This window comes from Nuphar pumila, chromosome 12 (assembly GCF_984573655.1).
Source record: "Nuphar pumila chromosome 12, dmNupPumi1.hap1.1, whole genome shotgun sequence".
Taxonomy (NCBI): domain Eukaryota; kingdom Viridiplantae; phylum Streptophyta; class Magnoliopsida; order Nymphaeales; family Nymphaeaceae; genus Nuphar; species Nuphar pumila.
The window spans coordinates 1,557,048-1,572,541 of record NC_143260.1 but is presented as its reverse complement, the minus strand read 5'-3'; the positions used below and the strand labels follow the sequence as shown (position 1 = coordinate 1,572,541).

General features: G+C 36.4%; 1 protein-coding gene across 2 annotated transcripts; it reads right to left on the bottom strand.

The window, feature by feature from the left end:
* Positions 1–2,573: 2,573 nt before the first annotated feature.
* On the bottom strand, positions 2,574–9,983 carry LOC149819596 (ADP-ribosylation factor 2-like). Of its 2 annotated transcripts, XM_089983148.1 has the most exons (7): positions 9,887–9,983; positions 9,421–9,579; positions 6,281–6,351; positions 4,489–4,608; positions 4,143–4,261; positions 3,098–3,179; positions 2,574–2,789 (listed from the first exon to the last, which is right to left on the bottom strand). In XM_089983148.1, exons 2-7 carry the CDS (start codon positions 9,566–9,568, stop codon positions 2,784–2,786), a joined length of 546 nt encoding a protein of 181 aa, XP_089839274.1. In that variant the 5' UTR covers positions 9,569–9,579; positions 9,887–9,983; the 3' UTR covers positions 2,574–2,783. The 2 variants fall into 2 exon arrangements, with proteins under 2 accessions (XP_089839274.1, XP_089839273.1); XM_089983147.1 differs by lacking the exon at positions 2,574–2,789 and having other exon boundaries at positions 3,056–3,179.
* Between the last annotated feature and the right edge of the window lie 5,511 nt (positions 9,984–15,494).

Sequence of the window (15,494 nt, the reverse complement as noted above, 5' to 3'; positions counted from 1 at the left end):
TTCTGATCCAGTAGTCGTAGCTCTCTTTTTCTCTGAGCTCTTTTAGTTTAGGACACTGAGGCCTATAGTACCCTGGCTCATGACAATGGTGGCAAATGACTTTTTTGTTGTCAAAGGCACCATTCTGTCTGTTGAAATGAGCAGGCATGTAATAGCGTACATGATTACCCGGTGTAGATACAGCTAGAACGGAATCATCTTCGAGTTTTAGAGTATTCTTTCTAATTTTGTTTTCCTTCATAGTTAGTTCCTCTATAGTATCAACGATAGAAGGAACTTTTTATCGATGAAGAAGAGTCGATTTAGTTGACTCGAATTTCGGTCTTAAACGGCTTATAAATTGGTAAAAATGCTTCATATCAAGTTGTTTTGTACGGAGCTCAATATCTTCAAGGGAATGTCATTTTTGCTCTAAAAGAGCCAATTTTTTCAAAGTTTGGACAACTCATTATAATATTCTTGAATGGTTTTGTCTTTTTGAGTCATTGTCCAAACTTTGTCTTGTAAATTGCACACATGTGCAATATCTTTAAGGGAATACATATTTTTAAGGTATTCTCAAGCCTTATCGGTGTACTCAAACTTAGCAAGGCTAGAGCATTTTTCAATATCTACGCTATTGATTAGCCATGACATAATTTTTGCATGCCCTATCCTCCACTCTTTTCATTTCGTTTTATAAGTGGCTAACGCCTTGTTCTTCTCCTATTTTGTTAGAGAAACTTCTTTACCATCCTCTATTTTGGTGAGAGATAGTTTAGATTCTGAATCGGAACCATCCACTATACCCCACAAACCTTTTTTCTAAATGTGGTGCTTCATAATCGAAGCCCACATCACATAATTAGTATCGTTTAACTTCATGGGTATGATGGTGATCTTATCATTGTTATACATCATTTACAAAGGTGAGAAAGAAATAAATAAGAGAAGAGAAAGAAACAAAAGAGGATAAAAGAACATGAGAGGAAAAAATACAAATTGTAGCAAAAGTTCTTTCAATACCTTCATTTCTTCAAACGAATCATTGTGAGCCAAGAACAAGGTGATAAAACACCTATTTGCAAGGAGGGCATGAAAAACGAGGCGAAATCTCTTAAGACTCTGATATTATGTAATGAAATGGTGGTCTTTCACAAAAGCACTTGAATCCACCAAAAGAGTGTCTAGAAAGACACTTCAAGCAAGACCCATAGAAAGGTATAAAAGGAAAAACACAATGAAATAAATAAATCTTTATTACTAACAAAATTGCTTAAGAAGCATTGAGTACAAAGAAGAGGGGATCACCCCTATTTATACAAGAATAGAGAGAGGGAGGAGCTCTTTTTAAAGAGTATTTGTAGTACTTTTCTAGTCAAGATCTAATGTTATCTTAACTAGCTAAATAGTCTAGTTCAAAATGAACTAGACGAAAAATAAAAATACAAAGAAATAAGAAAAATAAAAATAAATAATATATTATTATATTATATTTATATTACATTTTTACATACCTGAGGGTTATGCACTTCAACCTGCTGGTGCCTGTGAGTGCGCAACGGGCCAAACAGCAGGTGCCTGATCCATTTAAGCAGCTGGGCTGTCCTGAAACAGGAGTAAACTGGGGCAGGGATTTTCAGTGGGCCAGTCCTGTTACCCAGTTGGGGCTGGGTCAGGGTGCAAATTATTGGCGAAAACCGGCCTTGTGATCTGAATGGCTGATCTGCCAACATGATTGGTTATCCTAGGCCTTACTAAGCATTAAAGTGGCATATACAGTCGTGCAAATCGCTTGCAGAAGTCGGGTGCGATCAAGGCCCTGGAGGCCGTTCTATTACGTTGTATGCTTTTTTATTTAGTGTCCACAACATAGTTGCCATAAGCTTCTTGCTACATGAGAAAGCTCGCTTAGGAAGCAAAGCGGGAAACTCCTTGCTTCTCCGAAAGGAGAGGAAGCTTTGGGAAACCCACTTCTGAAATATGGAAAAACTTGATTCCCTTCAGTGGGAAGCCCGCTTCCTCCTTGCTTTCCACATCCATTCTCTTTACTAGTGTTTCCGTCTCACATGTCGCTTCTCACTCACTTTTCCCTCAGTTATGTTTTTATATTAAAAAAATATTTTTTTTTTATAACAAGTTTGCATGTTGGTTATATCGTTTTATACGTGTTTGTCATTTTTTATTTGCTTCCACCTGCTTTTCATATTGATTTGTATTAATGAGTGAACGTTCGTGTAGATAGACGGCATCGGAGCTGTCCCGTATCTGAAACAAATGGCCATCAGTGATGCAGCGACCAATTAATCAGGCCTCTTTATTTCAAAAAAAAAATAATCAGAATCTGGGTTTACCAAGAGGCAAGACTTTGGCACTTCTCTGCGTTGTGTCAAGATCATTGAAACAGAACATGCAGAGAACAATCTGACATATCAAAACTTGTCCACGGTCAACGTAAGCGTGCCCTCGTGTCATTCCCATGTGGGACGCCATGATGTATCTATATCTGATAGTTTGAAGATCAGGGATACACACTGATGTGTCGTTAAGTAAACAATACCTTCTCACAAAAATCTCTTGGAAAGACCAATAAGTTCCAGACAATCCACACAAATCAATTTCATTAATAAAATTGAGTTTTTCTTCTGAACAAAGCCAGCAAAAAACGAAAAAGACAAGAAAAACATGAGATACGCTATGGATGCCCGAAGAATTGGCCTTAAGACTGTTGTAATCTATAATGCTTCCTATCTTGCGCAATAGAAAAATGTCTGCAACATCATATCGCCAAGCGAGCTGAACAGTCATGCCTGAAAAGATCAGCCAAGGAACACCATTAAGATGGTTCGCAACACACACACAGAGAGGTTGTTGGGTGGGATCGGGTTGGGCACCGGACATGTAATTGACAATGGATGACATAACCGCAGACAGCATTATAGCTGGTCTGGTTGCAGAGTTTGGGCTCAACCTGAACCACTTGGAAAAATGGAGCAAACTAATTCATGCCAAGTACATTAAGGCAATTATCTTCCATTAGATATTCACTCAAGAAATATGATTTGAAATTAGATACCTTGTTGGTATTCATTCAAGAAATATGATTTGAAATAGATACCTTGTTGGCAATGTTGTTGGAGAGCCAATCCAGTCCCTCGTACAGACCCTCACCAGAGGTAGCGCATGTGCTCTGAATATACCTGAAAACAAAAACAAAGCAACTGTTTTTATATCGATCCATCAAGAGACACACATTCAACCAACTTGCATATAAATGAATTAAAACATAACGCAGCCTCATACTTCTGTAAGCATTGACATGGTTCATTCAATTTGTACAAAAGAAGCTGTACGAAACTAAATAGTAGTCACATCCCCAAATATGAAACTAAATGTTGTTCCATCTTAATTTTGCCAGAAGCAGACCTGAAATAAATTGAGAATTGTTGGAAGACAGCACGTCAAACATTATGTAAAACGGGAAGGGTAGGTTCCATGCCTCAACAGCTTGCCATTGCAACAATCATGAGAAGTGCTGTCCCATCTAGATGATGGTAAGTAGATTAGAGGATGCATGCAACACATTTTCTTTGTTTATGAAAAAAGGAAGGTTTCTGTTGTTGCTGGATGGCACCACTTCTTGAAGACATCTAGGATGCGTTACCCATCTTCAGAAAACAAAATGTAGGCCCTGAAGTTTCTATAATTTTAAATATACTGAAGTATGATTCAGCCTGACCTTCAGTTTTAGACTTAGTTCGTAGAATGCAGGCAACACCTCCTCAATCTTCGGATGACTTTTATCCAAGTTCAATTTTGCATGTCAACACTTCTCTCACCACATCATGCACAATTTCACACCGACAACCACTTTCAAAATACAAACTGATCTTTTTTTTTTCAATTAAAAGGCCATGAATCATTCTATATCCATTAATAAAAGAAGAAAGGAAAGATAAAACAATGTTCTTTGCAATCCCGATGCGATCACCAGTCCCATCTGTAAAAAACAGTATTTTTGAAACCCAAATCTTTACTTGTGGGTTTCTTCAAGGGATATGTAACTATAAGTACACGTGCCCATTGCCATAAAAGCAACAGCTGCAATAACATAAAAGGAATACAGTCAGCATTTATCTGAGTAGCAAGTTTGCATCTCTTACCAGTGTCGCTGACGAAGGGAATGCAACCCAAGCTTATCAGTGATATCAGCAGCATTCATTGCATTTGGAAGATCTTGCTTATTTGCGAAGACAAGCAAAACAGCATCACGCAACTCATCCTGCAAACAACGGTAGGTTCCTAATCTCTCAAGACAGATATGAATGCTTTCACATAGACTAGTCACACCAACTTTAAAGAGCGCGCATGAACAGAGAAAAGGGAAGCTCTCATCACAGACTAGAACTGCTTCAGTGGACATTAGTGACCCCAGCTCTATAGAGATTTATAAAACATGCATCATCTTCAGAAGCACTAATTAAGTCACTTAAATTCTCAAGAAATTACCTCATTTAGCATCCTGTGGAGCTCATCCCTTGCTTCAACAACACGGTCTCTATCATTGCTATCAACAACAAAAATAAGGCCCTGGGTGTTCTGGAAATAATGCCTCCACAGAGGTCTAATCTGTTGTGCAGAAAATATTACAAAAGTGCATCAGCAAAATATTATAGCAATAAGCAGCCATTCACCCACTCCTACATAATACAGCCTAACTAGACTAAACTGCAGGATATATTCCAAATGAGTGCAGCACATGCAACAGCATATTATAAGACAGGAATGTGGAGAAACAGTTTTCTATATTAAAACTCCATTTAAGCTTAAAACCTACTTCCTTTCATGCATGAACTAACATAGAACAAATAACAGCAACAAATGCATAAACATATCCAAGCCTATCTCTTGAGCAGATACCTCAAATACTGAATATAACCTATGTCACAGGGATTCGGCCAACCAGGTGCCGCACCTGCGTCGACGCGACGCGACGTGGGTGCGCGTGCGGGTGCGGCACCCAGTGCGGTCAACCCAACCCTGGGTGCGGTCAACGCACCCAGGGTTATTTTGGTCCAGTTTTTAGATTATTTTTTTAAAAAAAATCTGCCCGATGAAATGGGCTGCAGGGGGGAGGATTAGGGCAATTTTTTTTTGCCCTAATCCTCCCTTCATCTCCTCTCTGACTCCCTCTGCTCTCCGCCGCCGCCGACCGCTCTGCCGGACCTCTTCAGGTGTGCCCCCGACTCCCTCTGCTCTCCTCTCCAACTCCCTCTGCTCGCCTCCTCTCTTCTCTGTCTTCCCTCTCTCCCTCTTAGAATGTCGGGGAGGAGCCCGATGTCATCGTGGTTGCAGCATTCTGTCGTTGTTGGTTCCCTTGCCTCTATGTGGGCTTTCGGATGTTCGGCATGTGTTGGCTCAGGTGGGGGGGGGGGGGGGGGGGGGCGAGTTGAAACAGCTCTCCTTCCTGCACTGATATTTTCAATGTCGGAATCGACGGATGATGCTTCACAGTTGCGCGGCCTTCGGGCCAGTGTTGCAACATTTACGAAGGATGCTACCTGGTTGATCCTGCCATTAGTCATATGCTTGTCTCAAAGATTAAGCTATGCATGTGTAAGTATGAACTAATTCAGACTCTGAAACTGCGAATGGCTCAGTTAAATCAGATATTGTGATAATTGTTTTTTATTTCATCAGTGTTAATGTTGTTAACTGATAAAACTTAAAAATTATATTATATATAGATATATATATATATATATATATATATATATATTTATTTGCCGCACCCCCGCACCCAAGGTTTTTGAAAGTGCCGCACCCCCGCACCCGCACCCATGTGACATAGAATATAACTATGCCAAAATCAACAATCAAGCGTTATGAGTGTTGTTTTTTAACAAAAATAATCCATGCATATATTACACAAGCCACTGAAAAAAACTACTAAATGGATCCTTGCACTATATTTTAGAATAAATCAGAAAAGAACCCCTTTAATAGATAGCTAAGAAAACCGGGGCTAATAAGAATTAGATCGCCTTTAGGTTATATTGATATCTATAGTAATCCCCTGCAAAATTTTCAACATTGATAGTTTCTCTCACCACATTTTTCTGAAGTTTTAAACAGTTTGGCTAACAAAAAAACAAAAAGAAACTGAAAGAAAAAAAATCCCTAAGCATGGAACTTGCTAGTTAATATCATAGATGATCTTAGGAGATAACAGAATCCAATATTTCCACCATAATATTCAGAACTCAAGAGTATCTGCAAGAATGGAAGAGTTATTACAAACCTTGTCCTGGCCACCAACATCCCAAACAGTGAAGCTAATGTTCTTGTACTCAACAGTCTCTACATTGAAACCTGCACATAAAATTCAAACAAATAGAATATTGTTTAGTAACTTCATAGACAGAACAGGTGAAGCACAAATACAGCAAAAAGAAACATAAAATATACATAGCATTCAAAAGTGCAGGAGATAACAATGTCAAATGAAATTCCTGTATTCTTTTTTCTCATTCACAAAATTGAATACATGACCAAATATGAGTGGAATGTAGAAGCAATATAAGTCATTCTCTAAATAAACATTAGACTGCCAGTTTAACAATTTCACATTTTACTGGTTCCTTGTGTTTAGTACAGTTTTTGCTTTCAAGGCAAAGTCAAACTGTAGAGGCACCATCTAGTCTTGCAGAATCAGACAAGCTGTAATGTTTTAGAAGTTAAAAGAAGTGCTCCAGATAAAATACAGGTCTGAATTTTAGTTCATTCAAAATGTTAAGTTGCTATACATAAGTTGTCATGTGACAGAAAGAACGGCAAAGATCCAATAGAAAAAAATAGGAATACCATCAAGTGCTCCACTGGACAATGTTTTCTTTGCAGCTACAGGCTAGAAAAGAGCCTTGGGGTTCTGCAACAGAATAAACTACTACTTGTTTATTCAAAGCTGGAAAGCAGAGGGCTGAGAACCCACCGAGCTTCTTGCTTGTGGCTTTTCCTATTACTGCTTTGCTGGAAAGAATGGATAGAACATAAATAACCACATAGGTATTATGTATCATATATACCCTTATATCATGAAACCATGATAATACTACTTGATTTTCACAAAAAGGGATTAAAAAAAACTTTGGTCCAACTTTTGAAAACATTGGTACTTTTCAATACATTGGAGAATTCAAGAGGATATTCTATTGAGCGCACAGAAGAGTTATCTTGGATTGGCCCAACTAGGATTTGGAATGAACGTGTAAATTATTAAACGTTCCCTTTGCAGCGACTTATTAGCTCTCCTTTTCCAGAAAGAAATGGAAACTGATGATCACTACGGCCATGCAATTGTCACATTTATTTCATTGTTCAATAATAAATTCTTTTTTCTAAAACAGTTACTCATATTATTGCAGCAGATTTCCATGCTTTCAACATTTATTCAATATAAAAAATCTCTTAGTTTCCTTTCTTATTTTGTCAGTCTCCTATTTATGTGTATCATTTCAAAAGACCAACATTATTTGACATTCTATAGTTTGTTCTCTTCATTGGGAAAAGTAATACATTATCAAATCCAACTGAGAAATTGATGGTACCAACATCTCTGACTGTCTGACACACACATGCATGTGCATGCACACTCTGAAATTCCAACAATGTGACAATAATCAAATTCAAATAATAATACACAATTAGAGAGATGGCCCATATCAGGTTATGGAATCTGAATAGCAGTAATTCTTACTCTCCCAGTTTATAATCAGATTAAACCAGCAACATGATATAATGTATCCAGTCATACCGATGAATGTCACTGACACTAGAATATGCCATGCACGAAAATGCATTGATCTTGTTAAATCTCATAACCTTTCAATGCAAGCACAAGAATGCAGGAACGACAATTAAAAGAATTTCATAAAACAATAATGGTATAGAAAGTGCTAAAGTATAATAAGATCCTCCTAAGTTTTTCCCATGGTCACATATGGAGTATAACTAAGCATAATAGAAAGACTAGATTGACAAATTTTTAGAAATTCAGCCATCAAAACAATGAAGATACGATGGGAACCTGTCACATGATGCAAAAGAAGGGTCAAATCACTGCAACAAGTGCAAGTATCATTGACAAACAGCCAATACTATTAAGATACTGTTTTTCAATCAAACAAAACACATACTTACCAAAAAGTTTAAGATGGTAATTACGCTTCCACGTTTGAAATTTGATCATGTCACACATAGATAAGCATTTTAATTCATTTTCATTAAAATGTAACAATAAACAGAAAGAAGAATATGGTGGCGTTTCACCAAGGATGAACAGGAACAGGATTACAGAATAAGCAATATTATGCTCACAAAGAAGAGTCATTTCAGCAGTGTTTAGAACTTCAACACAGAAAAAGTATCACAACAAAAAGGATAATCAAGTTAGCTTGGATTGGGTGACACAGTGGTGATGGTGAGGAGTCGATTGATTGACAGCATCAATGAATGCCAAATAATCTATATTATGCAAGAGGCTGCATGAAAAGCAGCCAAGCGTCAATATCAAAGAAACATGTCAACTTCATGCCAAGGCAAAAAGCTGATCCATATGGACCCTTACATAAAATTGACCAAACAAAACAATTCTTCCCAGAAAAGATGAACGTTCTTTCAACAACGGTCAATATCGATCATTTTCTTATAGTAAACCATGAAAAGAAATATATTCCACAGAAGCAGACGACAGATATAGCACAGAAAAGGCGGAAGGCCAGATCTATGAAAAGTTCAATCCGAAGGCAATTGGAAAAAATAAGAACACTGCAACCTCCACCAACTCTAATGGACCTTTATGATCCTCAATCATTCCTTAGATCTATAGCAGTTCTTCAAATTCCAGCATGGACAAAATTTAAAACTTCCCGCATGAATAAGGAAATTCACTTCATTTACCAGCAGAACTCCATTCCGTTTTTTCAGACATATCCACGTGAATGAAATATGAACAGATCCAATAGAAAAGATGACGTTAATTGATGCACTTGTCACGAATCCAGGTTAAAAGGCAGTTAAAGAGTTCGTTAAGAGTGCAAAAAGTCCTATTGCGATTGTCAATGTTAAAAATATGCAGATGCAACCACCATTAACCAGATAAAAGTAACCAAAGCCTTCACACCGAATTTCCAAAGAATAATCTTTAGTAAAGGGGAAGAAGCGGAAAGGAATCGTAAAAGAATGACCAGATCCATAAAATCAACTATGGTTTTCAACAAAAAAGGTAAAAACACTAAATTTCCAGCGTTCATCTAGAATTCTGCAAAACTGATGGAAATTTTGGAATTCATAATCGCATGTACATCGGAGAAACTGCTGATTCTGAGAAATTCAAAATGAAGACTGAAGAATAAAGCGGAAGGAGAAAGACGAACAACTCACCAATGGTCGGGATCGTTGTAACGATCTCTCCAAGCTTCAGCTTGTACAGGATCGTGGTTTTACCCGCAGCGTCGAGCCCAACCATCAGAATCCTCATTTCTTTCTTAGCAAAGAGGCGGCTGAAGAGCTTCGTGAACGTGAGCCCCATTTTCTTCGCAGCTAAGACAAAGAAAACACAGATCGATATAAAAAATCGTCCGATCTCTTCAATCTCGCAAAATGTAGAAAAGAAAAACTTCGGGAGAGCGGATCTAGTACAACATCTTCCTCGATACCGAAAAACCTACGGAGGAACTCCATAAAAAAAGGAAATTCTGTAGATCTACAGATCTGTCTCGATAGCGAGGAAAAGAACATTTTAAAAACGTGAAAATCTAAAAAGATTCGTAGATCTCTTCGGTATGGAACGGAATTCGGGAAGGAATGAGAGAAAGAGATCGCGTGATAGAAAAAACAGGTGAGTTACCCGACGAGCTCCGAGATTCCGGCGAGTCGGATCGGAAGAATCGGTCGGGAAAACGGAGGAGCCGCAGCTGCGTTCTTCGGGAGTCCGGGCGATGGGGAGAGCAAACGCGTGGGTCTCCTGCCTTTTATATGTAGTTATGCACCGCTCCAGAGATCCGCGCACAGTAGAATGGGTGGGAGCCATCACACATGTGAGGACACGTATCAGCCCTTGAGGGTCCATGCGTTCCCTCGCACGCTTAGAGCGAGTGTTCGCGACTGCAGCACTTGTCTCCCGTGTCATCCCTCGTCTTCATATCCATATTAAATCTTATCATGTTTCATCAAATTTGACACGGTTGATTTAATGGAAAATGACGGTACTGTAGAGGTATACTTTTTTTAAATGCCTTATAATTTTTGTTATGTTTTTCATGTCCAAAACAGAGTTTTTACCCTTCGCAATTGCATATTGACGAGTTATTGTGATAAAATTATAATGTTCATCGGCTAGTGTAAACTTATGCTTAAATTCAGAATTGTAAACTCGTATAAATTTATTTGTGAATATTTGGTGAAACTGAAACCTCGAATATCATAAATATTCTACTTATTCGCATATATAATATGAATCTCGCATGAATTTATTTGAGCACATTCGGTTGTGAAACCACTAAAATCACAAATATCGTACTTATTCGCATATACTTCACGAATTCGTATAAATATACGTGTGAACCTCCACTTAAACTAAATATCGCAACATCGCAAATATCTTACTTAAATATTTGTAAATTTATGACATATATGTGAATTTCTCTATATATGCGGACTTTCTGACAAATACACTAAATTATTTGATTCATCTCATATGTTTGGGATGAATACTATGCAAGTTTTCTTATTATTTATCGAGTTCACGAATCATATATAAACTCGTTTTTGTACCTAGGGTTTCCTTTATCGTTTCTGTCTACAAAGAACTTTTTTATAGAACCCTCTGCATTGTTCCTCTCTCCTTTTTCTTATTATTTAGCATTGCATTTCGAGAAGGTTGTAGTATCATCTTTGTCATCGACTTTTCCATTTACAGGTTTGAAAGGTTAATTTCATACAAAGAATATATATATAGTGCTAGTTGCGCAACCCTTAGGTGTGCAGCTACCAGCGAGACTCCGTTAGCCATCCATCGCAGCCTTGATAGACAACCAGCGAAAAAATGCAGAAAAACTTATTTGTTTGGCTTTAAAAGTGGTCAAAAAAGGCAAATTGCGAAAAAAATTATGTTTTGCCCCTTGTCACTTTTTTTTTTTTGGTTCTCCGTTATGCTTGTGATGGATGCCTAGCGGAGTCCCGCTGGTAGCTGCAAACCTAAGAGTTGTTCAGCTACCACTCACTAAATACATATATATAATTTTCTTTTACTCCAAACATTTTTCTTTTTTTTGTAAATATGATCATTTAAGAGCCCTATGTGTATTTCTCTTTGGTTATTGCTATAGATATTTTTTGTTGTCATTGACTTTTCAAGTCACTGGATTTACCATTTAGGGTTAACTATGTTTAGGGTTTTTTCCATAGATATATATATATTTGTTTGTATTGTATATGATTTATAATTTTTTATTTGTTCTTTAGTTAATATTTGTTATTTTTATGTTGGTGTAATGAGGCTAAGGTTCATTGTACACAAAAATTGAAGAGCTATAGTGATTGTTGTCGGTAGTCAATGATGGCGTCTGAAAGGGCAAAAGTTCACTATCGCAGGACTGATTACTCTAATTGAAGATCTATAGTAGTTTCCAAAAATAGTGGCTTTAAGAAATTTACATCTTTGATATCTCGTAAAACCAAATATATAAAAGACTTATTAAGCCTCCAATATAGTTATTCTCTAAACATAAACAACCAAAAAATATGTATAAATGTTTTTGACAATAATGATACAGAATCGATGATATTCAGTGGTGATGGTTACTTGAATGTTTGCAAAGTTAATCAATGAGAAATTAAACAGGAAATAATTGATTAATGAAATGGTGTGAATCTTGTAAAAAATGTGTATGTATCTCAGTCATCATTTGTCGAGTTCAGTCCTTTGCTAATCATCCAACTGTCGTAAATAGTAAACAATATTGATGTTGTACATGATTAAAAGATCACTGCAAATGATGTAGAACCACGTGGGCAAACTACTAATGTCAGTGATTTTTATCGCAATAATTTAAATGACATGCAGATCTCTGAACTTGAATGTGTTGATTTTCGGATTCCAAAATTATACGACAGCCTCTAAGAGGAGGGTGATTGATAAATCATGATGTGATCTCCAAAAATTTATGAAAATTCATTTGATGCAAAAACTCCTTCGCTTCCTCCACTAATGTTACAAATCAATGGTGAGCTTGGTCTTAGTAGAACTGGAGCATGTGGGATGTTAGTTCTTTTAAATCAACTGGATACAGATCTTGCAATCAAAATTATTTTTTTTGGAATTAATCAAATTGATCATTGAATTATATACATGCAAATATTTATATTTAAAAATCTAATTATCTTAAAAATATATTTCACACATACATGATAAACTAATCGAACAATTACAAAATTCAAACCAGTTGAAATGAATATTGGTAACCTTAGCAACATTTAACTATTTAATTGCATTCATGGATAGTAGTAACATTTCACTAATTGAAATGATTAAATAATTCAATTAGTCGTATGAGTCACTGATACTTTTTAACACACACACATATATATATATATATATAAGATAATTTAATCAATAATTGAATGTAAAATTGATAATGTACAAAATAATAAATGAACAAAGTAATTATCCATGAGCATTGGACCTTCTTCGTTGTGGCCACTTTTTTAGAGCTTGCATTTCTCCTCCGTGTCATCAACTTTGGACTCCTGAAGAGAGTCTACATTAACCTCAACCTTAGGGCTCGCATCTAATCCAATCATATGACCATCACTTACATCCACTTTCTAAGGTGGGTCCACATTAACCTCAACCTTAGGGTTCCCATACTCCCCTTTGTGAGGTACCTCCTCCTCCCTCTTCATCTTCATCTTGATCTCGCCATTGTCATTGTAGGTGACCGCATCTTCAACTTTATCTATATAGGTATTGAGGTTAGCAACAACCTCAGTGCAAGCCAATGGGTCACCCTCCTCCTCCTTAGATGCTTTTTAGATGGGAGACAAGAATATGCCCACAAGCTGACCAACCTTTTAGGCACATGATCCCTTAAATATAGGTCACTTTGAAATTTGTAGCTACTTGTTTTTATTGTTTGTTTTTTTAGTACAGCTTTCTCTGTTTATTGAGGGTGCATTTTTTATAAAAAATATCAGACACCCATATTTTTGGCTTTGGCTATAGTTTTTTCTCTACCCACTTGTCAACACTAAGTCGTGTTTGCAAATATTCAGGTTCATAATTCTTTGTTGGCTTTTGTTATAGTGCTCCAATACTAGAAGATGATGTGGGTGTGGACCCTTCCAACAAAGTTTTCTTAGTGGTTATATTGTATTAAACAAGTTTAAAATTTCATACAATAACAAGACAAAGATTATTAAAAAAAACTTTGCCAAAATCAAACAAATTATTTAAGAAGATGAGTAAGTCCCCTAATCAAACAGTGTTTTTTAATCATGCTTATAATATAAGTTAGACAACATATAAACAAACAAAGAACCAAAGGTAAACATGTTGGGGTACATTGTTTAATTCAACCATTAAAGATGGTGTTAAAAATGTGCTTACCGAAAAAAAACATTGTCGATAGTTCAATTTTGATGAAATGTTGTCTATGAATTGCCGAAAATAGTTGATGAAACAAGTCATCGAAGGGAAGCAGGTTGAGGACCACAAAGAACCCTAGTTTATGAAAAAATAGCTCTAGGGTGTAGACAACAAGTTTATATATGATTCATGAACTCCACAAATAATAAGAAAACTCATATGCATATCTTAAATTTGCAAATATTTAATAGTATATTTGTGATGTTGTGACGTTTCATTTAAGTGAAAGTTCGCACATATGTATGTGGATTCGTAATGTATATGCGAATAAGAAGGATATTTATAATGTTATGTGTTTCAGTTTAACCGAATGTTTGCAAATAAATTTATGCGAGGTTCGTATTATATATGTGAATAAGTAGGATATTTATGATTTTAGTGGTTTTAGTCTAACCAGATGTAAGCAAATAAATTTATGCAAGGTTCATATTGTATATGCGAAAGTAAGATATTTGCGATGTTTGGGGCTTGAATTTCATCAAATGTTCGCAAATAAATTTATACTAGTTTCATAAAATCTGCATAAGAAAATGTGTTATTATGGATTTAAGTGAGAGTTTGCACTAGGTGACGAGCAGTATAATTTTTATCATGTCAGTTCGCAATCGCGAAAAGTAAAAAGGTCCTAACGAAGTTGGATATTTATGATTTTGGACATGAGAAGAATAGTAAAAATTATAGGGTATTTTGGGAAACATGTCAAATTAGCCATACAATACAATCATTTTTCGTTGATTTAATGATAATTGACCATTGAATTGTATTTTTTGCATGAAAAATATGATTTTTTAAATCACAAAATTTTACGTCAATCATTTTTCATTGATTTAATGAAAAATGACCATTGAATTGTATTTTTTGCATGAAAAATATGATTTTTTTAAATCACAAAATTTTATGTTTTGTCAACCATTGAATTTTTTAATCACCAAAATATACTGCACACAAGTTGGACTTCAGTAATTAAAATGTTGATCTTCACTAAATGAATGACGCAGATCACATCTGTGGAGTCCAATTTGATCAAAACAACTTGTATCAATGAAATCTCAAGGAGAGGTATGAACATAGAAGATGAGTGAAACCGAGGAGCCCGGAGGGACAGAGATAGGGCTGTCAATGGATCGGATTCGTATGGAGTTTCTGATGTAATCTGAACCCAAATTAAAAGGCATTGGCATAAAAAGTGTCAGACTGTGTATTATTTGGGTGGACCATAACAATATAAGGGCCAGGCCTTGGTTATGATTTTTACTGAGTACCCGACCCGACTCAGCTTTTTAGCTACGTAGTTGACCTAATCCGAGTGTTTTATATGTATTTTTAATAAAAATGAAGTTCTGAAATTACAGGGATTTGGGTTTGGGAATTTATTTGTTGTGATACAAGAAAATTTGAACCTGATAATTTGTTATGTGGGCGGGTTTGGATACACTCTGATGGGTTGGGTACCCAACCCGTAGACAGCCCTTGACGAGCCGAGACATGGCTTGCGCCCTTGTAAACCAATGTGTGACTGAGTTAACCACAAAACTAGGGCTCATTGGACTGAAAAACACCTGCAAATATGATTTTTAAAAGTGATTAAAACGATTAAAGAGGTTGAGGAACCTTTCATAGTGCTTACTTTCAACCCATTTAAATACGCAAGCGTACAAGCATACATCTAAAGCTTCAGTTTGAACGAGCCAAATGGACATCATTTGATACGCGGAACACAATGGTCCAGCACAGCTCGTTCCATCGTCCTGTATTTGATGCAGGATGTGAGGCTCGGCTCATATGAAACAGGACACAACTTGTCAAACAG

Coding starts and splice junctions, on each gene's coding strand:
- LOC149819596 (XM_089983147.1), bottom strand. CDS start 9,568: ATGGGGCTCACGTTCACGAAGCTCTTCAGCCGCCTCTTTGCTAAGAAA. Junction 6,352..9,420: donor TACAACGATCCCGACCATTG/GTGAGTTGTTCG, acceptor TTTTATGTGCAG/GTTTCAATGTAGAGACTGTT. Junction 4,609..6,280: donor ATGTTGGTGGCCAGGACAAG/GTTTGTAATAAC, acceptor TCTGCACAACAG/ATTAGACCTCTGTGGAGGCA.